Here is a 24,246-nt window from a genome sequence, read left to right as displayed (position 1 = left end):
TGCTACCCCTTTAAATGTGTCGACTCGTCTCATCATTGTAAGAATTAGAATTTGAACTACTGAAATCATTTTTGTAGTGCTTCATACAGCAGTCTTCCATATTGTATAAAAAAGCAGGCTTAAGAGAATTTTTTTATGGCGGACAAGAGCTGTTCCCAAGTGCTTTCTTACAGTTTATTTCGTTAAAGACAGCTTCCTACTTTCAGCCAGTTTTGTCTTTATTCTCCAGTTGTACACCATGACGCCTTTTGTTGTGACTGACACACCCAGAAAGGACTCAGATTGATCACCCCCGAATCGATTTTCTAAAATGTTTAATCAAAAGAATGGAACGAAATATTAGCTGGTTCTCTTCTTGTTTGCTTCAGACCATTTCTGCTTCGTTATAAAACATCAGGAATGTTACAGAGCCAGCTAGCTCTGAACAACAAAGGGGACAGGGGTCATTCCATGACTCACAACATGCACCGTCAATGGGGCAGAAAACTACTTAGCTGGAAAACTATGATTCACTCAGGAAAAGCATGAAAATAATTCTTAATGAGCCACTACATTAGTACAATTGCCCTGATAGGACCACCGCGACCTAAGGTCTAAGTCTCTTCAGGGATTTATCCTTTTTTCCAATACAGGTTCTGCATTTTTTTATTTTGCCCTCCCAAATTTGCAATTGACAATTGCCAGTCAGCTAGGTTCATTGCTCCTGCTCAGTCTTACCAAGCCTTTTTAAATGAGCTCCTTTGGGGCACATGAATTTAAACGCTTACTGATAGAATAACAGTAACACTGTCACATTCAATCCAGTTCAGCACTCTTTTCCTTAAGACTTGTACTCCCTGATTTGGCACTGAGTCCATAAAAGAGGCATGAAAAGGATATTTTCTGAAGGGATTTTCTTAGGGGGGTATAAATATTGGTTTCATCAGGGAAAATGAACTTGAACTTTTAAGTGCTTATTCAAGGCACATGTAGTGTCTGACACATCTGGACTGTCCAAGATCAGAGCTAAAGACTACTTACATACAGTACAGAGGATCCTAAATACCTTACCTACTTCTATCTTTTGTTTTGTATAGGCTATAAGATCATTATATGTACAAATAAGGGTCTTAGGAAATTTTTACAAGCTAATTGAATTAGTCCTTGTGGATTTTATTTCCCTTTTATAAGTCATTTTGCTGTATGTTGTATTATTGCATGGATTTATAATGGGGACAATCTGTACTGTATTTATCCTCCTGCTCCCAGTCTGTACCACAGTTCTGTGTGCTTACAATAGCTGCAGGACAGAGGTTTTAAGCCCTGGTGGTTCAGAGAACGTCTGTCTAGCTGGTCACAGATATTACCCCTATGCTGTGGCACACTGCTCAGGACACATTCAGTTGGATGCCACTAGATATTGATCTTGTGCTGTTAAAAAAGATGATCAGCAATATCTTCAGGCAATCTCAGCCCATACTTACACTTGATGAATGGTAATTTTTATTACATACTGTTAGTTAATGAACCCTGCAGCTGAGAATGTAATTGAATGCATATTGTATATTCATTCTTCTCCTTTCAAGTTCCCTGCCTCTTTTATTTCCTTTCATTTTTGCCTTTTTATTCCAGTTTTTATTGTGACTGGCCACAGATGGGTAACAAATGAATCAAGTCCTTACAGAAGGCACTTTTTACACTAATAATTTCCCAAGCATGCCAAGAACGGAAACTGGTTCAAAAATAAGAGAGATGGTAAAAGGTTTTTTAAATGAATTCATGCATTATAATGGTTAGCAGTTCATTCCCCATTACACAAAATCTCATATATTTTAGGAGCTTTGGAAATCGATCCCGGTAAGAACGAAACAAAAATCTAAGAACGTTTTAAAAAGTTAGTTGTTCTGAAACCCTCTTCACAATTCTATTGCACACTTTTTGTACATAGAACATTAACACAGAGATTATGCTTAATTTTTTTTTCCTTTTGTTTTTTGACTTACCCATCTTGGGAAAACTTTATGAGAAGTCCTTTTCACAGTGTCTGTATATAAACATTCCATCAAATATATATTTTCACTTATTTAGAAATCAGTAGATCAGCCAAACCCGAGTAAATATGGAGTAGAGGTGAGAAACATTAATTGTTTAATATAGTAAATAAGTAGTTTTACTATAGTACTGTAAATTAATATAATAAAATGGTAAAGAAACGCATGGAATAAACCTTCCTTTGCAGCCTCCACATGCTGACACAGCTCCCACCTGAACTACTTGCGCCTTCTACTCTGCCAATCAAAGAAGTTGAATTTCTACAAGCTCAATGTTGAAACTTCATTTGTGCCCTTACAGTATATTTTTGGACAAAGCACAGTACGACTATACAGTGTCAATTGACAGAGTAACAGTACAGTAAAAGCTTAGTAAAAATATCCTAGTTACGGTGATATTACACATGGTTACAATGTAATTCATAAAAACATTTTTTTAACAGGAGACGTTAACTGTTCAATATCTTTGAAATAACTTTGAAATTCACTGGTCTAGCTGAATATAAAGTTAAAAGCAGCTGTACATTTACTACATTGAAATAACACACAATAACATAGTCATTTTGTGTATGTACATGTGTAATTAATTGAATATTTGCATATTTCAGGTAAGTGTACCAAACATACTGGGCTCTCTCTCAGTGAAGATGGCTTCTGTCATCATCAATTTCTTGAAAATGCAAAAAACGGTAAACAGCAGATAAAATTCAAATAGGCAGCAAATGGTATTGACCTTTGCAAAGCAAATACCCAACAGTCTTCCTTTGAAGCCTTACCGGCTTAAATATAATGATTGCACGCTGCCAAAACATCATAATTTTAAGCTAAGTAGCACTTTGTCTGCCTGTAGAAGAAAGTGTATTGATCACCTGCATTATTGATTATCAGGCCACAGGATTTATTGACGTGGGAGGAAAAAGAATAAATGAGAGAAACAAGAAACGGTTTCAAAAGAGGACTTTTGTACAGCAAAGAGCAACCCTGGGATATCCAGGATCACGGGAGGGTTTGAAAAAGAGCTTCCTTTGAAGGGTAAACCAAGAATCAGATTAAGGGTGAGGAGAAGATGGGTCACCTGTTCCTGTGTTAATCAGTGAGAACAAGCTGGTTAGCATTTCTCAGGGTGCAGTCTAAGCAAGTCTTAGACGTGGTGAGTAACACAGTATTACTTTATCAATCCTGTACATACTGTAGCTTTCAAGCTTATAATACTGAATTTATTCATTAAATTATTGCACACTGAAATAATGCAACATTTGATAACAATTCAACGGGTGGTTAGTACTGGCTTAATGAAACTCCATTAAGAAGGACATCACCCCATAAAGAAAATGCATATAGGACTGTTTATTATGGAGGTAGGAATGAAGGACTGAGGGTCAATTACCTGGCTGCAGGACAAGGAAGATCAGCCCCTGCAGAGAGAGGAGGAAACCCAGGACAGGGGTGGGGGAAGGAGGTGGAGACAGGCTGGAAGAGCCAGAAACACCGGAGCGAGCAAGAGAGAGGAGCTTCCTGCAGTGTGAGTAGCTTTACAGGAAGTGACATCATGAAGGATCAGGAGTTACAGCTGCAGAGGTGAAGGAGACCTTGGTTGACATTACTCCTTCCAAACCTTGGTTAGAAACCCCAGGTGCTAAAGTGTTTCTAAATGCAGTCAGTACACTCCAGTTTAAAATGTAAAACACACTCAACATCTTTACAGTTGTTCGTTAAAATACACCGATACAGGAGTACTGAGTCGCGTGGGAGTACTTTCCCTGTAACTTGAACTAATATTAAAGAACTAATCCACTGTTGTCAGGCATAATGCTCCCGCAGCAGAGTGTCGTGGTAACAGAAAAAGTGGTACCTGCTGTGCCCAGAAAAAAAACCCCAGACAAATACAAAACATTCTGGGAAAAAAAAAGAGAAAGATTTATTACAACAATCTATGAGGTTTATTACTTTTTAAACTGCTTTAACATTATACATTTATCAAGGAAAAACAAAAAGCGCACTGTCTGCCCATTCCAACATCTCCCAAGTCGAAAGCAAACTTCCAGCCGGAACAAAGAAACAATACACAGGTCGCATGGTCGCATGGCGTCTGCTTGTCCCCCGGCGTCCATCTACATGAGTCCCCTGAAGAAAGCATCTGCAGAGAACCCTGGAGGAACTACAGGAGGGAGGCATGAGTCAGGCCCACTGTGGGAAAATCAGTGCATGACAGGGCACCACGCGAACTTCACACTGCTCCTGCCACAACGCACCAATACGCAGCACCCTGTTGTACAGTCTTTTCCCTTCGACATGTTCTGCAGACTTGGTGGCTCTTCAGCACTTTAAATACAGCCAAATATTTCCAACCTCGTTTCATTCCATGTAATAACTGCCTAATTACCTCATCATGTAATTAAGTAATGAAAACTGCTTGGTGACTAAAAAATGAATAGCAGGCCCAAAGCCATAACTATATGGAAACAGACTGTTGTAGTGTTATCCCTGCTTGCTGATTATATGTATTACTAGTTGTTAACAGCTGGTCGTTGTCCGTGTGAAAATGTTATTATTGCTTTTTTCCTTTCATGCATTGTTGTTGACATTTTGAGGGTCGATTTGTGAGCGGCAGGTCTTTCCCATTAAGGTGTCTGACTGATTAGGGGCTTTGTAGGGGAAACACAATCATCCTAAAGAGATATTCCAGTTTAAAAAAAAAGGTGTAAAATGTGAATGTTTTGCTGGTTCTTTCTTAAACCTAACTGTGTCTTTCAAGCAAATGCTTCATCAAGCTGCTGTAATTCCATTTGTTTCGCCTAAATAACATTATTGTATTTTAATTCAGTGATTGCATTTTTGTTCGATAGGGTAGAACCTACTCACTGGCTCTGCTGATATATACACTCGCCCCCATTCGCCTGCCCAGGATTTCTGTGTGTTTCTGTGGATGTTACTGGAGAACCAGCCTGACCCCCCACCTTGCCTCCATCACGATTCAATGATGAAATTTCAACTGGGCAGCAGACGATCTCGGGAAGATTACACGCTCTGAAGTGATGGGGTTGCATCAGGCGGCTGCACAACAGCTTATTCGTTGTCTGGATGGCAGCATACTACAATCTCTCAAAGCTACAGACCCCGAGTCCCCTGCAATGTTCCATTATGGAGCTATTAATGAGACTAGAGCCACCATGACCGTTCTGAAAGGGAATGCTAATATAAGCTATGAAAAAATATATAACACTGTCCCTCTGTGCTACATTGTCTTGGAATGCCACCTCCCCTTTCTGCTGCTTGTCAGGAGTTAAAATAATACTGACACTACCAATACAATCCTAACAGTCTAGACAACCCCATGAAGTCAGAGATTCAGAAAGCCTCACCTTCTTTCTAATGAGCACAGAACACTCAACATGCTCCTGGTTTCAAACTCAAAACAGATCTAATAAACCCTACCATTTGTGCTGCTCGCAAAATATGGGCGGCCGATGCTGAAGCTCAAAAGATTCCCAATCTCCTGTAAATTGTCACTGAGCACAGAAAAATATAAAGCAAAAGGGAAAGGGAGAGAAAGCAGACAGTCGTTACTGCTCTGAAACTGTGTTTCTTGTTTTTTACTTCCCAATGAAGAAGCCTGGCATTGCAGAACTCTTTATCGAGGCTCAGCCCATGAAAGGCAGGCGAGACTTGAATGAATGGGCTTAGGTAAATTCTTACATACAGTATGCACAGAAAGGTAGTGTTTCCAATGTGATTAATGAAAAGAAAAAAAAACTAAGTAGAGATACTGCAGTATCTGGTACTATAGCAGGGCCACGTGCATTGGGCATTACCTGACATGATGCTTATGCAGGCATGTTAGGAAAGTATACAATTGTACTATATTTGGAGTTGCTATTTTTGCTATATAAACATACATCGTCCCGATTAGGAAAGTGTGTAAGGAATGTAAAAGTGCTGTGATGTAACATAAGTCTACCATGGACAAAGTATTTCTAAAAGCAGCATATTAACCTCGGTCTCCCAAGTCTGTAAGTGCTGTGTCTTGGTTCCTATCACACCCCAAGTCAGTAAAACCCCAGACTGTACCTGTAAAGAGATGGAAAGTGATGCTGTAGCCCATCCCCGAACATGTGGGAGGGGTCAGGGGGCACCCCTGGGACTCGGTGGCACCCACTTGCCTGAGGCGGGGGCCTTGGTTGCCCCAAGGGCAGCAAACCGTATGGGTAGAACATGGAAGGTGCCATCGGGGAAAAGCCGAAGGGACTGACTTGCTGTAGAGATGGATGAGGAAGGGAAGACTCCTGTGGGCATTGGGGCTATCAATAAATTTGTGTTTGAAATAAAGAAATACAACTTTTGCATTGTTAAAAGTTATTAAGCTATGAGCACTGAACCTTGTTGATTTTATCTGCTTGCACACACTTTGATTAATACCGAGAACCAGACCTGCCACAAATGTACACGTCTTCCTTCATTACTTGGCAGAGTTCACTGCCAGGATCTTGTTTTTTTGTTGGATCTTGTTTTTATTTTTCTGCTTGGGCAGTGAATTCATGAATAAGATCCCTGCTGTGTTTTGAAACTATTGTTCTCATTCCTTTTCCAAAAAACAAAAACGAACTAAAAAGTAAACAGCTGCGCAAAGCAATCTTCCCTCTTAATGACAGTGTAGTGGCATCTTGTTTCGGCGGGGGAGGGGCTGAAAGACATCAGGGAGCTGGGGGGAGACGGGGCAAAGGGGGAAGCTATTATTTTCAATCCCACAATTTCCATATTCCCAAAAAAACACAAATCAACTAAGTACTTAAAGACATATGCTGACTCGAACATTAACATTTGAAGACAGATGACAATGTGTTGGGGACTCAGGTGCTGGTGGGTGAGTTCTTGTGGGTGACAATGGACTCGGATGACAACATCAGTCCAGATGTGAAATCAGCTGAAATGAGTGGGAGAGCTCTTTTACAACAGCAGACACTGCATGCATATTTAAAGAAGATCTATAAAATATTAGCTGCTGAACTCAGGGAATTTTCTATCTTTTTTTGGCAGCTGTATTTGATTTATCACTTAATTTAAGAAGTCTGCTGAATACAGCTGGAACTATTTTTTTTGTATCCAAGGGGAAATGAATGCTATCAGACGTACAGGTGACTCTTGTTTGTTTTACTGTACTGTGGAAATGTCCTGGGGTGTCTCCCCCAACACTCCATTCGTTTAACCTACTTTCTGAGATCAAACTTTTTCTCTCATTTATTCTGTCAAAAAGCGCCGACGAGACATCTATCATATTTTGAAACCAGAAAAAAAATATTGATTTTCATTAGGGTTTTTTAAAAAATTGTTTCTGTTATTTACAATTCAATCATATCACCAAGATTTATGTTTACTGCCTCAGTCTTGCTTAAACAACACCCCGGACACAACAAATTCTCTCATTCATATTTTTCAGATAAAATATGCCTTAAATGAACATCATATTCTTAGACGTGAATTTGACTTCTGTATTTGATTTCCATCCATCCATTTTCTAACTGCCTCTTCCAATCCATGGTCGCTGGGGAGCTGGAGTCTATGCCAGCAATCAAGTCTGTTGCGGGTACACACAGACGCAAACACAGACACACTCATACCAGGGCCTTACTGTACCTACCAGTATGTTTTTGGACTGTGGGAGAAAACTGTGGCACCTGGAAGAAACCCATGTGACATGGGGAGAACATACAAACTCCACACAGATAGTACCCCAGGTCCAGAGCTAAATCCAGAGCCCCAGTATTGTGAGGCCCCAGTACTAAGCACTGTACCACCATGCTGCCCTGTATTTTATTTAGGAACAAGTAATAGGTTATTTCCATGCTGAAAAGACAAGAAAGAAAACACTACGTTTCAGCTGTGGAGCCTTCTTCGGGTGTCCACAGCCAAAACGTTGTGTTTCCTTTCTTCTCTTTTCAGCAGGAATAAACCTTTACTTGTTCCTTCGCAGCCTACGCATGCTGACGCAGCTGCCCACCTGAACTACTGTACTTCATTTATACTTCTTAAATTCAGCTACAGTATATGTAATACATATACTGTACAGTACAGTATATGTACAGTATATTTCATCAATTTCCCTATGGGATTAATAAAGTATTATCTATCTATGTAAGATGTTTTCATAAAGGATTATACAGTAAGGGCATAAATCATAAAAAGCAGCATATTGAAGCACAATAAGGTAACAAACAACATGGTAGTAACCATGTGAAAGCATGGGCAAAGCACAGTAAATAAACAATATGAGCTTTGTAAAACCATGGAAAAACAGAAGACGATGCAATCTTACTACAATAAATGGTCAAGTTCTGATTTTCTGCAGAATTGTGTATAAAACAAGTGTTGTTTTTTCTCCCATTTTATTTCTGCCTGGATCTGGGCTGTCAGCCTGGAGTGTGCTGAATTGAAATGGAATCAGTTCGAAATGGTTTTCCTTTATGAGTTTCAGAGACCTCAGTTTTAAAGAAAGCTGGACTTTTAATTCCATGTGGATCTAAGCTTTTTCCATTTCACCTTAAGTGTTATTTAATAAGCAAATAGCTCCTAAATCTCTGGGACCTCATGTTGAATTTGTGAAAGTAAATAATAATATAGCTGCTGTATACAAATATTTGAACCATTTGTGATAGAATGCATACGGTATCCCTAAAGTTTTCCATAACAACCATGATCCTGCTCTGTAAGGAGTTTAAGAACATTTTGCATGAGACCTTTGGGAAAGGTTAAGGGTCATGGGAAAGATTATTTTTGATAGCCCACATAAGAGTTCCTATTTATGCTCCATAGTAACCATGACTGTGTACCCATTATAGAACTCTAAAATAATGTTTCAAATGAACAGAAAGAAAGGTCAGAAATACGATCTCATACAGTTGCTAAATTATGTCAGTTTTACTCTGTTTTACACACTATTCCTTATTGATTATTCACAAGACTACAATATTCTGTTACAGATACTGAATTTCACAACATACAGTCAAACATACAGTATATGAAGCACATGTATTCAAAACAAATGCTTGAAATTTGACTGGCTCTGCTGAATGATTATAAGTGAGAACCTGACCAAGTCTGCATATGCCAATCCATAAGACCAATCCAATATGGCAACAAAACCATGTGACTTATCAAGCTAATTTTCTGTCATATAAATTTTCCCATTGGTTTTTACAATCTTGCCAAATTTCATGACTTTCCATCCAGGGGTCTGGATATTTTTTTTTATATTCTGGTAAAAAATATACAGTATATATAATCCAAACAATAACCATAGGGTTCCAGGAGCTTCAATGGCCCCCTAATAATAATAAACTGTAAGATCCAAGAAATAGGGAACACCATTACTGTTTACAGCCCTAAAGCCTATAAACTGGCCGCGTGTTGGAGAAACTCGGATTGCTTTCCATTTCTGCTCGCTGTGTTCTGGCAGATCACTAAACTAAACTGCTGGAGTGTGCAGTTGGTGACTCCTGTCTAATCTTTAGTACAAGGGTGGGGGTCCAGCTCTAACATTCTCTACATTTCTTATCCCTGTGGGGGTGAGAATGGAGTTATTGACCCTGACCTTTCACGGGATCAAAGCAGAGCCAAAATCCTGATAAAACATCTTGGAGTAGGGGTGCGGTCACCCAGCAGAAAAGATCACATGGCGTGGGCTCATTAAGGAGCTGAGACCCATGCAGGGCACCAACTCTTTGACTGGGACAGAGAGTTGACTGGAACAGTACTGCAGAGCATTCACCTTGCCTGCGCTGCACAGTTGGTTTACACTGTAAAGCTCCCATGACTCCATTCCACTGTCTCTTTATTCTTTATGAATGATGATACAGAAAACACACCCGCATGTAAGAGCGAATCAGATGCCCCCAGTGATGGCCTGGCAGATCATGAAATGGCCCTTTTCGAATATTACAGAGGGAGGGAAAATAGCAGGAATTTAGAATTGGGGGCATTTCACACTGACAGCGGCCTGGATATGTCTGTCCAAATGAGAAGCAGGCAGAATGTTCAGCTCACTGAAAGTGAACGTGCAGTGACTGCGTGTATAAATGTGAGGAAATTTAGGTGACTTTTCTTAGCTAGGCCACTTGGACTTACACAGAAAGATCTTGTTGCAAGGCACTGGGTCCAGAAGAGAAAATAAGCAGAAAATCAAGTACATTGTACCTTCTTTGCCATTTTTCTTAAAATAGTTTCTTTCCTACCTTCTTTTATGTTTAGTATTTTATGTGTACTCTTTGATTCAATTTACACAGGGGAGGGTGGATGTCTGAGTGAACCTGACCTGTAATATGCATGCCATAATTTATCTGCTGTGCTTCTAATACAGTAGACGTATTGTTCTTACTCCAAGCCCTTTCTCCTAAGGGATGTTGGAGACCTTATCTACAGTAGGTCTGGTAGAGTCACAAAGCCTAGTGAGAACTACTACAGCTTTCCTGCATGAGACAAACCAACAAGAAAGGAGTCTGACACTTCAAGAAATGAGTAAGCTAGCTATTCCAGCATTGCTGGAGTCCTGAATGAGGAAAATGATTTTGTAAGGGGAAAGCTAAAAAATTAACACCACGTCCTGTCCAGTGGCCTATCTATACTTTGAAGCAGTTCAGGTGGGGGGCTGCGTCAGCATGCGTAGGTCCTTTTACACACACCGCTACTATATATGTATATTTTAATAAATATACATGTTTTTCCTTGAGGAACGTCTAGGGGAAAGGCAAAAGGTGACCCGAGCACAAAAAACACATTGCACTGAAGCAAGGGAGTAGACTATGATGTAACAAGTATGGCAAGGGTTTAATAGAAAAATCGAAATCAAAATGTACAAAAGAAAAAATTCATTTATTTTGTATTTCCAGATTTTTAGGCTGGAGGGCATTTATTAGAAAGGAGCCCATTTGTGAGCGTGCCTTGTGATTATTATCTAATTTGTATGCTACTGGATTCAGTCCTTTCCATCACAAGTACACAAGCTCTAGTAGCAGCATGTGCAGATCACTCTGTGTGGCAATATAAGTTTTTGACAAGCTAATGGGAAAAAAACAGAATGTGGAAATACTGTAATGTCTGTTCAGTGTAACGGGAAAATACGGCACAGCAGTGCATCAAAGCAGGACAACCGCCGTGAGATTTACACTACAGCACTCTGTCATCTCTCCTCCACAGAAAGAGTTGATGCTTTATTCTTTAAGTGGTGACTTTTTAGATTGCAGGCTGCACAATTTTCCATCCTTCCAATATGCTCCATGCCAGGAGTCTGCTGCTACTAGCTCCTTACTTGCTACACTTACAAAATTCTGGGATGGAGCAGATTGGAATGGCTGCAAGCTGAGTATCCCTGGTTTAGAAGCTATTCTTTTCACCTATCTTGAAGGACTTGTAATCTTAGGTCCAGCTTTTTTAGTGTTTATTTTGGTACAGTAACTGTTTATAACTGTTTTACTGAAACGGATAGGTGTCCAGTCCAGGGCTCCCCCTTGAGCTCTATAATTCCATTTACTTGCAAAACATTACCTGGGCTCAGGGCTGCACTGACCTGCACCAGGGATAAGCAGCTTTGGATATACTCAGAAATCTCATCCTTGCCTCGCAGTCATTGCCTCCCCTTTCTCAGCCATAAATGCACAACTTCCCAACTCCTGCTTGTTCTGCTGTGTGCTTGATTGAGACTTTGTTTCCCAGTAGTTTCTTCCTTTAACCAATGGAAACCAGCCATCAAGCAATGGGTTTTATACTTACAGTCAGCAGCTGTGAGGGAGCTTGACGTTAATCTGTCATTTAGCTTAGATCCCCCTACACTAAATTATTGTGCAGTCTCAAACCTACAACAGACAATAATGCAGTTACTCACCGGTCTGGTCTGAAATCTGGTTGGGTTGACAGCCTGAAGGTGGCTCATGTGGTTCACTGGCAGCTGCTGGAAAAAGTTCTGCAAAAATAAATATACACATAAATAATAATTTCACTAATATCCATGCATAGATAAACACAGAGAAATCTTCTAACATCGTACTAGAGATACATCGACAAGTCGCAGGAAAGAAAATCAATGCTCTTAACAAGTGAAGCCAAGAAAACGTCAATAAAATATTTGGGGCTGTTTTCAAGCCCCAGCAGATGTCTTGTTTGGAAATCCAATATGATGCCATGTCCTAAGAGAAGAGAGCTGCACGTTTATTGGGAGTACAGCCAGTCAGGCACACTGCTCCGTGGTTAAAGAGACACAGCACATTTCATTCACAACACTTACTGAAGCAAACAAACACAACACGAGTGTCCCCGCTGTCTGCAAGCTTCATTCCAATGAAGAAGTGTTCTTACATCCAGAGGCAAAAGGATTAACATGCAAATGTTCATTTTCATAAAAGCACCAATGTGAAGCAAGGTACAGGTATTGGCCAACACAGCAATGAGTCAGAGTGAACTGCTGCACACTCAATTGCATTTTCATTAAGTAAAGCAGGGCGTCTCAAGAGCAAAGAAAGCTGAATAATTGGTTATCTGCATTTGTGTGGCACTATCACATCTTGAAGGTGTCACAATATATCAGAAAAAATATACCTCGCTTGTGTAAACAAGCAAAACAAATTGGATGCAAAAGTATTATCGTATCATAAACACATACTGACCAGTGTCTATTTATTTATTCTAATCTCAAGATTTTTTGGTGTTCCTCAACAGGAAGAGGCTGTTCAACACAACACCCTGTTCCAAAAGAGCAGTGTTGCTCCAACGTGGCAACGCGGATTTTGCAACAAGCTGAAATTCACTAAGACCTGGATTTGCTGGACATCTTCCAAAATGACGTTCTCTGCTGCTTGTCACAAATTGTCATTTATAATTTAGAACATAATTTTCAAGGCAGCGGTCGGTTAACTTTTCAGACCCGAGGGCTGAACTACTTGCGCCCCTTCGTGAAATCATTCTGCGATTTTATTGTAAAATTGAATCCACGGTCTCTGACTACATACCGATGACCTCAGCAAGACTGTGTCTCCGGGACACAGTGCATCATGGTGTTTTTCACAACATGACACTTTTTTATACAATAAATAAATTAATCTAGCATTCCAGTAATTTAAGATTAGGTTTTCTAATAATTCTGTGATATCCATGTTTTGTGGTCGCAATCCCCTCTCCTGCAGAGCTACAGAGTCTTCTGGCATTATTTCAACCCAGCTGAATTACTTGTTAATTACTTACTGTATCAATGCCAACCTTGGACCTAATTAACCAGCATGATGTTTATCCCCTGACATGAGACACCTACATCACCTGCTGCAGTGGATCTCTGCAAGACCTCATGGTCTGAGGCAGCAGATAAAGGACACAGAAAGTGTGCTCCACAAAATGAGGCTCGTTCCCTTTCCTTTCTGTGAGGAAAGATGGAATTTAGTTAGTAAGATATAGATGCCCCCTCCGTCATGTTAATGTACTGACATAACCCAGGGTAAAAGAACCTTTGGGAGGGTGAGGTCAGTGGGTTTTGATCATCTCCAAGCATACTCTTCCTATCTGTGAGCACTGCAAAATTATTCAGTGCATCTATCTCAGCTGTGCAACACAAAAAAAAACTGTGTAAATAAACATCCCACCTCTTAAATACCAGCTACTTAACGCCCTGTCAAGAATTCATTTGCAGGAGAAAAACTGAATTTCACTTTCAACATTTTAGCCTTCATCTGTTCTCATGTGTCTGTGTGCAGAATTAGTTGCAGTAACTGAGAAGGCAGTCAATCAGTCTGGGTTCAACTTCGCTAATGGCATCTAAATGTAGGACTGATCTATCGATTCTTAATAAGCCTTATGTCCGTGTTATTCCTTTCCTGCTTTTTGCTATTTCCCTGTTTGTTATTTTTTTTGCTTCATGAAGCCTGCGTCATTTCTCAGAACCTTCGGCTGCTTTGAAGCGCTGTGGCAGACCAGCTGAGAGCAGCGGTTTGTTGCTTAGTTACACTCCGGAGTGCCAGCCTCTTGACTTCACATTTTACTTTACCCACATTGTTTGCTAATTTTCATCTTTAAAAAACCTAAGTGGAAAATATGTCATGTTGGTGTGTCTTTGGACATGGCAGCCAACTCAGAGGGCAGCTGTAAGAAAGAACAGGAAAATACTTTGAGAGCTTTAAAAATCATGTCACGGAAACTGACCCTTAAATTCAATAACAGTAATAATACAGGTTTATATAGGAGCTTTTTCGAGAAACTTAAAGCAGTGGCTGATGTTAAACCTTGGTTTGACCAGACCATGTTTGCCTATATTTACTTAATTCTTTGGTCCTAAAGCTTCTCAGTGTCGTTACCTTTCAGTCGAAGGACTACAGAGGATATATGTTCACAGCATATTCAATAATATATAAAGGGATTGCCAGAAAGGTACTTCTGATACTGTTTTACATCTTTTAATAAAACAGATCAAATGTAGATTCATTCTGGTTGTTCTCTCCAATCTCCGGCCTTGTGATGAAGTAACGGTTTTTCTGATAGGTGCTAATGAAAAAGCTAATTGCTTCAGAACCGAGGACCCGCGTCGCTTGGCAACAGCACACAGCCGGGCTTAATGGATGGCCATTTATGTAAATAGGGGAGTTGATCACGAAAGAGAAGTTCTGTTAGGGGTGTCGGTCTACCTCCCCCCCCCCCTTGCCTAAGAGTGGAAATCAATCATTTAGCTCAACCAAACATTTCAAGGCTAATATTCCTTTTTATCACCTCCCTCAGCTGGTGTGAATCTCTCTTAGTTAAATAATCTAAAGGTTTCTATAGAGAATTGAAACATTTCTGTCGAAACCTATTTGTCTTCTATATTTTCACCTTTTTTGCCAAACAAAAAGATCCTGGAAATAGGATATAACTAAATTGTTCTGTGCAGGATAATCTAATTGCTTTGAACTGATTAGAGAGGACGACATTAATCAAGACTCATGACTAAAAAGCTTGATTGAGAATGGCCTTCCTTTTTTGCAGAGGCAAAGGTTTCACAAACTTTGCCCTGTCCGATTGGACGAACAGTACAGTATCCCCCAATGACAGTCTCCCTTCTTTCAGGGACTTTAGGCCATGCTAATAGGTGACATTATGCTTTGGAAACTCAGAGAAGTGCACTACATAAACCTGTGGGCCCTGATTTACAGAAATCTTATAGGAAATAGCATGATAGAAATACTTATAGGAAATAGAGTCAGAGATCAATAAACTACTAAAAGCCCAATGAGTCTGAGAGGGCTTTCTCTTGTTCTCATCCATTTTTTTCTCTTTTCATCACCCTCTACATGAAAGACCTTGAAAAGCACTAGAGGCCTTGTATTAACAAGAAACACTCAAAGGCTTTGCACCTTTTACATCTAGAGAATCTGAAAGCTATGGGAAACAGATGGCAATCAACCTGGGAGTCTGTCCTGACAGGAAATAAGCACAGTGCATTCTGCTTTCCCCTCTTTCTAAGGGTTATACATCCATTATCAAATGTTTAAAATAGAGTTTCAGATTAAATGAAAAACACAACTTGTTCATTGCTACCTTATAAGGAAACTGCCCAAGGCAGTTCTTCTCTCCGAGAGCACTCAACAACTTCTTGCAGCTGTTCCTGCTCATTTGTTAATTTTTAATAATTTGGTAAAAGAATGAGGATGTGTCCATGGCTCATCTTGACAAGCAACAGAGCAGGAATGGAGCGCGAGAGAGAAATGGAAAAACCAAGGCAGGGAGAGACAGAGAGGTATACAGAAACTGAAACGTAACTTTCCCTGTCACACACTCTAACAGATGCTTCTCTCTTCAGGTTAAAGTCTTACAAGGGCTCTCCTGTGCTGCTGTGTAAGGTTAGAGAGGATTTGCACCACTCTGGTGTGCCAGCGCTTTAGACATTGGGAATCACACTTATATATTTGCATGCCGAGATAAAAGGACTGATTGCAGCACCTGAATTCTGCAGAGTAGAAGCAAGAGCAAGATAGGAGAAATCTAAGTGATATAATCTGGCTTTAAAGTGTGGCAGGGGAATATCTCGGCTTTAGGCTTAAGACACACTAGAGTAAAGATTTTCAGTGACTTCTTAAGTAAATTCAGGCTTAGGTATCTCCACAGTAACAGAAGATGTCACTTCTGCATCACCGTTGATGCAAAACGGGGTCTAATCAGACTGACAAAAGCTCATAGCTGCCAACTTTTTAATAATTACAGAGGCCTGAGACATTTGGCATGGGACATTAATGTGTCATTAAACAGAATATTCAAGAGTGATATACTTTGAAACATACAGTAAACCAATGAACTCTATGCATTGGTCTGCAGTATTTTAATGCTGGTGATTTCTTGGTTGAATGGGGGGTTAAGGAGTGCAAGCCCTATTAAATTACAATGAAAAGATGTTGTCTTATGTTAAGAGTTAAAAGGCAGAGACATTTTTGCTGTGGCATCCTGAGCAACAAAGCAGCACAGCCTGCCACAGTGTAACTATACAAAAAGAACAATAAAGCCCTCAGCTGAATGGTAAATCATGCAAAATGAAGGCAAGACAGAGCAACTGCTTGGTTAAAGGCTGGTAAATACATCTCAGAACTCAAGAAACTGACTTCAAAAATGATCTGCTACAAACTTTCAATACTTGATGGGAACGTTACCTGGTACTGGCCGAAGCCTGGGGGGTTTCGGACAGGGGCAGGATGCACTGCGGCTGGCAGGCTGGTGCCAAAGGGGGGCTGACCACTTGGGACGAAGCTCTGTCCACTGTATTTCAGCGTGCTCCGGGTCTGTGTGGGGCACGGACCTGGGTGGGCTTTGACAGCACCTGTCCTGCTCTCCTGAAGAGGTGCAGCCGCATCTGCAGAAACAGCGACTCTGAGAAAAAGCCCCAGTGTTACTCCACAGAACAGCCCCCCTCTACTTTGTCCGCAGCTACGTCACAAATCCTTGACTTGCCTTGACAGCCTCTTTACGCCTATGTAAGGTGAGCACGAGAGAGAGAGAAGCCTACAAAGTCCCTGCGCAGTTAAAGGGATGAGAAAAGGCTTGCTGGCTTCCTTAAAATGTACACAAACACAATGATCACTTGCAAAAAAAATTAAAGCACAGAAACAGTAAATTAGAGCATTATTAGTTCACAATCTGATGCTGACAAACTTCTCTGCTCTTCTCTGTTGAGGACCTTGATCTTGATGATCAATTACATACAGTAGGAATCTGTTGCAACAGGATACTTCAATAGCTTATTCCACTAACCTACATCTCTTTGTGCAAAGCCATTATGATGAATAGTTACCATTGGAGCTGGTGGGATCTGCGGTCTTTTGCCATGGTCTCTTTGCACTCTCTAGGAATTCATATTCCAGTGCTTTCTCCTTGAGGGTTGCTGGTTTCCTTGCACCATCGCCCAATGTGCCAGACATGTCTGGGTGGGCGTGCCTGTCACCTGTATTCTGCTCATGATGATTTTCCCCTTGGAATAAGTGAATTAAATAAAACAAGCACTTTAATTATTCTTGAAGATGCATTGCCACACTGCAGCAGAATCAAGCTCACTTCAGGTCAACCCCTTGAGAAAAGGCTGCTTTTGTTCTAGAAATGGGAACCAAAGATCCATAAAGATTAAAGGTTATTAAACTCAGCGTGTGAACGGTCTTAAACCAGGAGATAAGACTTTCCTCCTCATTGAAAAGCCTACTCTAACACCCACAGCCTCATTTCCTCGAAGTGCTTTAGCTCTCCCGGATCAATGGCTTCTACTGACCAACTGGATATTGTCCTTTGCTGTCAGTGCCTGGATTTAAAGAGAATGAACTGCAATAAACAGTTATTGTGAATTGATTGTCTGCTCAGTCCCACAGCATTATACACAGCATCCTTTTCTAGAAAAGCCATATTGATTCAGTTTTGTGAAAAACCCAAAATTTCTTTTTTTCTAGGGTTTAGCAACTTAATGCCTTTGCTTTAAGTGAACTCTAATCTCTTTGGTTCTTAAGCGAATCGCTCATTGATCCTGAAATGGCTGTTCTCTGATCCACTCCCAATAGGGAAGAAAGGACTGACTTTCAAGCCAGCTGAGCCAAAAATTACTATGCACTGTGGCCTCCAGTTAGATGAGTCAGCTATGTTAAATTTATATCTGTATGCATTTAACTTAGAGCAATATATTTAATTTGTAACCTCAGCAAAATTATTTTTGCTTTTCTCAATGCAATGGTGGTATTGCAAACATTGACACAAGGGGTGCTGTGTGCTTAAACTTGAAGTTTAAAAACATACAAATAATTCAATGTAAATATGTACAGTACATGCATTGCAAATTGCTGTCACAACAAAATCCTAAAAACATCCTTCGACAAACAAAACCTTTCCTGAGCATGGCATGAAAAATTAATCAAATCACAGGGAAGCTTGTTCTTCACAACAATCTGTCATTTCTATATATATATATCTATTCATGTATGAAACACGCTTAAACATTTTACAATATCCTTTGAAAAGATAAAGTTTTCTCCAGCCTACTGTCTCCCTCTTTTGAAACTTGTGAACAGCACTGATGTACATGACCAGACTGGCCAATCTGTGTACGTGGAGAGTCCTTCCAGTTAAGATCTCTGTAAGCTTCAAGGTGCCCTGTAAAAGTGCTACAAGCTCCCTGCTCCACATCTCACAGAGCACGAACCCTCATGCTGACGCACCCGACACACGAAAGCCAACACTCTGCTATCTTCACCCACAGTCGCCCACTGTTGAATACAACACATCAAAGGCAACAAACGTCTCAAGGTCACCTTGTCTTCAGAATTGCTACCCCTGCAGTTACCCCCACCCTGTCCCATTTCCACCCACCCACCGCACACAGCTCCTTTCCTCATAGGCCGCAATGCTTCTTTTACACGCTAGAAGCCTCTGACTAACTACTTGTGGGGAGGAAAAACTTTCATTTATCTTTCAAGCCAAAGGCGTGCTTAGCACAAAGCCAGGAGACTAATTAGTTAAATCACCCGCTCGGCATCCCATATTGAAAATACATGGCAGCTGCAGTCTGGCATCCGGAAGCACCTTTTAATTACCCGGGTATGGGGTGTCATTAATATTAATAATTAATACAATCACAGGGATCTGCTGCTTGGGCTGTTAATGAGACATACAGTACCCATTGTACAGGCTGTGTGAGACAAGGCAGGGATGCTTGTGTGAAGATTCTTTGCTGTTCTGCGGTACCAGGGCAGGTAAATTGTGAGCGAATGACAGACAAATAGACAAATTGGAAGAGATCCTGTTAGTACACAATATACAGTATAAAGGTGTTTGAAGAAAGCATACTGTATATTTATGTGTTTGTAGAATTGTAGTGTAGAAATGTAAAGCTAGACACTGTCATTTATGTAGTGATTTTAAAGGACACCACCCAATAACGGAACACCCTCCTGCTGAGCCTGTTCCTCAGGTGTGATCCTTCTGTGCCACGTCCTTCTGTGCTCCATCCAGAGGAACAGCAATAGTTTACCTGTCCTGGCAGGGAGACGTCTGCATGGCAGGTCGGTGGCCACGTGCAGTTTGGCAAACACTGGCAACGGAGCCAGCCTGCCCCTGCCCTGAGCCTCTGAGGAGACGGGGCCCCTGGGCGGGGCTCCTCTGCCGACCCCCTCGCCGCCCCTTTGCTCTCTGCGGTCTGCTGAGCTGAAGCCGCCGTTTTCCTCGACAGCCGTCGCGAGCTTGGCCCCCCCCGTCACCTCCACCTGCTCCGGCCGTGCCGGGCCGGATTCCGAGGACTTCCCGGGAAACTGGGAGAGGCCCTGGGAGGCCTTGCTGTCGGGAGCTGGGGCCTCCGTGCTGCTGCAGGAGCTCCCGAGCCCAGCGGGCAGAGCTCCTTGCGGCAGCTGCTCTGGTCTCCCGGCCTCTTTGCCCTGGAGGACTGCCCGGAGGAACACCTCTATGCTCTTCCTCTTCCTCTCCACAGAGCCCACTCCCTCGGCGGCGGGCTCGGGGTGCGTCCAGCGTGCTCGCTGTGCGTCCCGGCTGCCAGCTGGGGGTGCCGGCTCTGCCGTCGCGCTCGGAAGCTCCCGCTGCGCCGGCGGGACCAAGTCAGTGGGCTCCGAGGCCCTGCGTTCCAGAGGGATGGAGCAGCCATTAGAAGAGGGGAAAAAAAAACGGCACACCTGTAAATATTGGTCATCAGACAAAAAAAGGCAGAAGAAAACATAACAGTTTATCTGTCTGTACAAAATAAATGATCAAATTAAGTTTTCATCCCAGTGGCAGAAAATATCCCTTAGAATGAGTTTGAAACAACTTCTTGTTAGTCACACACTCGTGTTTGAGCCGTGGAGATGAGATCTCCAGCTGATGCGCTGGCACAGTCACGTGGGCACAGTTACCTGAGAGGTGGCATTCCCTGAGCAGCCAGGGGACAGATGGCACTGTTTGTGTGGGAGATTAGGGGCCTGAGCTTCAGCAGGCGAGACAAGAAACAACAGAAAAGCACCCGCAAGCAGGCTCGATGACAAAACACGCGCACACCTGAACGACAGGCTCGGAGCGAGCTGGCCAGTTTTTTTTTTCCCCTGCAGATCTGTGATGCACTGTAATAATGGAATTTGAAGAAGACAATTCTGAAAAAGAGATCGTTTTTCAAAAAACGTACGAGTTGCCCTTTCTACAGAAAATTTCAAGCAGTATGAAAAGGATTTAGAAACGATTTAAACTCCAGCTGTTGTTATCAATAATTACTGTACATAAAGCAAAACAACGGCTGTAATAAGTGATTCAGTTTGGTGTTAGTTCACCAGACTTTTTTTTACAGTTTATCTTGAATGCTGGAAGTCCTGTGTTGTGTCTATTCCTTGTACTGTAGGCATCTGCAATGCCTGATGTGAGTCTGGCGTCCACTCTCAGGTGTACATTTCAGAACAATTGACTTTCTAATTACTATAGTTATGATAGCTCATATTTTCCAGTGACTGTGAATTAGTATCTATGAGCTTTCCAAGTTAATGTCTTTCCACAGATCTCTTCCGATCTGTAGCGTTGCTCTTCAGTCCCTTGATTCTGAATGATGTGCTCCTTTCTCAGCACAGGAACATGCGAGTGCAGCCTTGGCACCACTGAGGAAAGGAAGAAACGGAGCTCTAGCAACTTTGTAAGAAGGGGGAAAGGTAAGAAAAATGGTCACGTTGTGCTCCAACGTTTGACTGTTGCCGGTGCTTCGCCGTTTGTGCTTCTACTGTACTGCAGGCGAACCCTTAGCTTGAACTTTTTTTTTATTTTTTCCTTAGCTTGAACTGAGCTCGCCGCTGGAAGGAGGGGCTTTTTCCCGTTTCAGGCACGACGGCTCATGAATGAATTTGCAATCAATTATTAAAAAATAAAATAAAAGTTGTACACAGGGTTTAAAGGATGACCCTTACTCAATCACAAGGTTTGAGCCTTGACCGCCTTATTTTTTTTATTCTCAAATTAAAACCTCACGTGCGGCATAAAAGCTTGGCCCTCTCTCTCCAGAAATCCAACCTTGAATCTGCTGTGACCCCGCAGTAACGCGCCGAGAAGGCCGTACTTGGACACACGCTCCCGACCCTGCTGGCCGGCCGAGTTCACGGCCACAGGTGCCGGCCCGGCGCTGTTGGCGGTGCTAGAATCAGTCCGGCTGACGGGTACCTGTCTGCAGCGGTAGGCCGTGCCGATGAGCCGGCCGTCGCCACCTGAACCCTCTTCCATATTTCATAGCAGACTTTATCCAAGTCGTCTTCGGGCGCTTTGTCGTGTATCCACACAGATCGAGGGAAGGGACCCACCGCGTAGGCCCTCTTCAGCTGGCGCTTGGTTTTAACGCGATCCACTCTCGGGAACATTTTCCTGACTACGAAAACTCGAGTGTCTTTAGTGAAGCTGGTTTGGGCAGCTGACCACCCTGAAGACCCGACCACACCAATGGAATGTTTGGGTTTAATTCTTCGATCTGTGATTTATAAATAATAACAACAATAAAGGAAACCATAGCAACAAGTGTATTAGAAGTTTGAGCGACAACAGGTTACAGTACGTGCAAGTGCGCGTGTACTACAGTATGTACAGCCGGTATATTTAAACACAATAATCTGGATGGATAGGAATGAATATAACACGGGAATTCAAAAGCGACAAAGAAAAATATCTTAGAGGTATAAAGCCCAACGAGGCAGAACGAGCGCAACATTCGCAGAGAAGGGGCAGTGAACGAGCTCGAAAAGGGTATTCAAAATAATTGACTTCAGAACAATACTTTCTTTCCAGCTCCCGAAACAGACACGGTTAAAACCTTTGTGCGGTGATAAATTCGAACAGTAAGTGAAAGCTTTCAGAAATGGCGAGGAGCCGTTTAAACATAGTTTTAAACAATGAATAATACGCTCACAGGCGTCACAGAGCTGCTCGCCCTGTACCTACAGCATGAGCGCAGAAAGCGCAAGCGGAGGGCGCATGAGGCTCTAGATGGCGGCAGGGAGAAACCTGTCAGCTCTCTGTCGTGGGAGGTCTGGAGCGGGCAGTGCCAGGGGAAGACAAAGTCCCGAGAGAAGACGAGAAGAAACAATTAAATGACTTGTTAATGCCACACTGGCGTTGCCCGGACACTTTAGGCATTATTTAGCATAATTTGTGAGTATGAATTCTTGACTCTGCACGTAGACACGATTTGAATATTATGTTTAAAGACAGACACATTTCATTAACCGGATGACTTTATCGTCAAGGGTGTAAGGAAACTAATTACCTGTTACGGCGAAGAAATGCAAATGACACTGAAATTCACTGGCTTGTGTTCGGCGTCAATTGTAGAGGCCGTCTGGCCTTGAAGAGCGGAAAACTGTTTCACAGATCTTTTTAAACGCACTTAACTGTTCATTTAACCAAATATGTCAGTATTACAAATGAATAGCATTGCATTATTGTGATCTATAGTACCACGTCTATCCAAAGTGACAACTGTAGTATTTCCGACAGGAAAGTGTGGTGTGACCGGTGATGGGAGCTGTAGGGGCTGGTTCAGCACCGTAGTTAAACCGCTGCTGCGCTTTGGCACGCTTCCTCTCGGCCGACTTTGGTGGAGCCAGCGGAGATACCCCGATAGTGCAGCTGGGGTGCCAGACCAGCAGCAGGAGCGAGCAGGGTCCCCAAATGCTCGAAGTCAAAGGACTTTGATTATCTATCGGGTGCAAAACAGATGAACTCTCGTGTCCTTGTTACTCCCCGGAGGCAGCGGCGAGTGCAGCTGAAGCATATTCTACTGCTCTCCGCAGAAAATCGAAAATCCTACCTCCTGCCCGTCCGGCGGTTTGGGGGCGTGATGTACGGTACATGCTAGACTTGGGCATTTTCTGATTGCTACCGTTAAAATGTACAGTATATATGCATTGTGTAATGTATATCCGGTAAAGCTTTCTCACTCCATAAGCAATACGTACGATGTCAGCTAAATTCGTTTTGTGATTCAGTGGCTTACAGTGTGACCTCACTGCTTAATCATCTTTACACATTTAATTTTTTTTTGTTTCATCTTTAGCTACTGGGTCCCGCTGTTTTGAATAAATGTACTGCATTTTGAGGAGCAGAGAGTATTAACCTTATAGTTCCCTTTGTTCTCCTTGTTAAATATTAATTGCTTTAAAAACTTTGTTGTACTAAAAAAAAAAACATGAGCGTGTTTTCAAATTATTTCCACTTTGCTCTTGCTCCGAGGTCAGTGAATAATTCAGAGTATGATAAATGATTCAAGTACAAAGCAATAATGTTCACTCTAAATTGTACACCACTGTAAACGCGTTCACATTGTAATGCGTCTGTGTATTCTGACAACACGGTCATTTGTGTTCCAATGAAAAAATAAATGCCGACTAAAATACTGCAAGTTTCATGCACTGCTTACAGTATTTACTGTAGTGTTATCAGATATCCAGGACGATACTCAGGTTTTAGATGATGGTTTCGTGTTCTTGTCAGAAACCGTCAAATATTAATAAAAGATATTGCCCTGTAATTTAATTAATACATTTCAGGTCTACACACGTAAGGCGAACACAATGGTTAGATAGTGCCAATACAGGACGTGGCCAGGTGTTTTTCATACTGTATATGGGCTTTTACCTGCGAGGAAAAGTGAAAGTATAATTGTGGATCCCTCAGAAACCGGTATACGTAATGGACTCCTCAAACTGATTACTTCAATCGTTTTCGTGTACTGTGCACAAGAGCG

At 41.8% G+C, this 24,246-nt stretch overlaps 1 protein-coding gene and 1 long non-coding RNA gene across 5 annotated transcripts; one reads left to right on the top strand and one right to left on the bottom strand.

Annotated features, from left to right (window-relative positions):
* Positions 1-3,947: 3,947 nt before the first annotated feature.
* On the bottom strand, positions 3,948-23,408 carry c19h1orf94 (chromosome 19 C1orf94 homolog). 4 transcript variants are annotated; one of them, XM_088602485.1, is made up of 10 exons: positions 23,311-23,382; positions 22,768-22,844; positions 21,675-21,975; positions 19,525-20,120; positions 17,311-17,487; positions 16,673-16,872; positions 11,902-11,979; positions 6,099-6,283; positions 5,466-5,539; positions 3,948-4,188 (listed from the first exon to the last, which is right to left on the bottom strand). In XM_088602485.1, the coding sequence occupies exons 3-10, from the start codon at positions 21,866-21,868 to the stop codon at positions 4,142-4,144; spliced, it is 1,551 nt and encodes a 516-aa protein (XP_088458611.1). In that variant the 5' UTR covers positions 21,869-21,975; positions 22,768-22,844; positions 23,311-23,382; the 3' UTR covers positions 3,948-4,141. The 4 variants fall into 4 exon arrangements, with proteins under 4 accessions (XP_088458611.1, XP_088458607.1, XP_088458608.1 ...); XM_088602481.1 differs by lacking the exon at positions 22,768-22,844 and having other exon boundaries at positions 23,311-23,408; XM_088602482.1 differs by lacking the exon at positions 23,311-23,382 and having other exon boundaries at positions 22,768-23,065.
* On the top strand, positions 22,527-23,453 carry LOC148649588 (uncharacterized). The gene is made up of 2 exons (XR_015925874.1): positions 22,527-22,652; positions 22,998-23,453. It is a non-coding gene; the product is annotated as an uncharacterized LOC148649588 (long non-coding RNA).
* The last annotated feature ends 793 nt before the right edge of the window (positions 23,454-24,246 follow it).

The sequence above is a fragment of the Lepisosteus platostomus genome, chromosome 13 (genome assembly GCF_059453375.1).
Source record: "Lepisosteus platostomus isolate fLepPlt1 chromosome 13, fLepPlt1.hap1, whole genome shotgun sequence".
Lineage (NCBI taxonomy): Eukaryota > Metazoa > Chordata > Actinopteri > Semionotiformes > Lepisosteidae > Lepisosteus > Lepisosteus platostomus.
This window is presented reverse-complemented; position numbering and strand designations above follow the sequence as displayed.

What these genes read in the sequence shown, in the direction of transcription:
- c19h1orf94 (XM_088602481.1), bottom strand. Translation starts at nt 23,368, where the DNA reads ATGCCCAAGTCTAGCATGTACCGTACATCACGCCCCCAAACCGCCGGA. An exon ending in AGATCCCACCAGCTCCAATG is followed by an intron (nt 16,873 to 17,310) that starts GTAACTATTCAT and finishes CTGTTTCTGCAG; the next exon opens with ATGCGGCTGCACCTCTTCAG. An exon ending in CACTTTCCATCTCTTTACAG is followed by an intron (nt 5,540 to 6,098) that starts GTACAGTCTGGG and finishes TTCTGTGCTCAG; the next exon opens with TGACAATTTACAGGAGATTG.